Genomic DNA, 575 nt, shown 5'->3' with positions numbered 1-575 from the left:
CCGCGGGGCAGCCGAGGGCGTCCGGGTAGCCCTCCGGGACCTGCTGGAGTTTGCCCGGGGGGCAGTGGGCAATGCCGCCCAGGCCTCTGACCGCTCCCTCTACACCAAGCTCAGCAAGCAGCTGCAGAAGATGGAGGAGGTCTACCAAGCCCTGGCACGGCATGGCCAAGCGCTGGACGCTTGCCACTGGGCCCCAAGCGCCCTGGCCAGCGGCAAGTCGGGCACGGATGACTTAGAGCACTTCGTCATGCACTCGCGCGGCGTCCCCGATGACACCAAGCAGTTGGCCTCCTTCCTGCATGGCAACGCCTCCCTCCTCTTCAAACGGACAAAGCCGGCGGTGGAGAGCGGTGGCCACGGGCCCCCTCACCCCTCCGACAAGGCCAGCAGCATCCAGTCGCGGCCGCTGCCCTCCACACCCAAGCTGCTGGCCCAGGAGTCGCCCGACGGGCCCTACGAGAACAGCGAGAGCGGTTGGATGGAGGATTACGACTACGTCCATCTCCAGGTGGGCGTGGGCAGGGGGGCTGCTCCCCACGGGTGGGTTTTGTGCCGGTGGCATTGGGCAGCTCTGA

General features: G+C 67.7%; 1 protein-coding gene across 1 annotated transcript in view; it reads left to right on the top strand.

Moving 5' to 3' along the window:
* Positions 1–7: 7 nt before the first annotated feature.
* Positions 8–575, top strand: part of LOC104530392 (breast cancer anti-estrogen resistance protein 1-like) — a gene marked incomplete at its 5' end in the record, with an annotated part of 1,726 nt that continues 1,158 nt past the window's right edge. The window contains 1 exon segment of the mRNA XM_010174960.1: positions 8–508. Within this exon segment, the coding sequence (XP_010173262.1) occupies positions 8–508 (501 nt within the window).

This window comes from Antrostomus carolinensis, unplaced genomic scaffold (genome assembly GCF_000700745.2).
Source record: "Antrostomus carolinensis isolate BGI_N321 unplaced genomic scaffold, ASM70074v2 scaffold25810, whole genome shotgun sequence".
NCBI classification, from domain to species: domain Eukaryota; kingdom Metazoa; phylum Chordata; class Aves; order Caprimulgiformes; family Caprimulgidae; genus Antrostomus; species Antrostomus carolinensis.
Note: the sequence above shows the minus strand (reverse complement) of the source record. Positions and strands in the feature narration are given on the sequence as shown.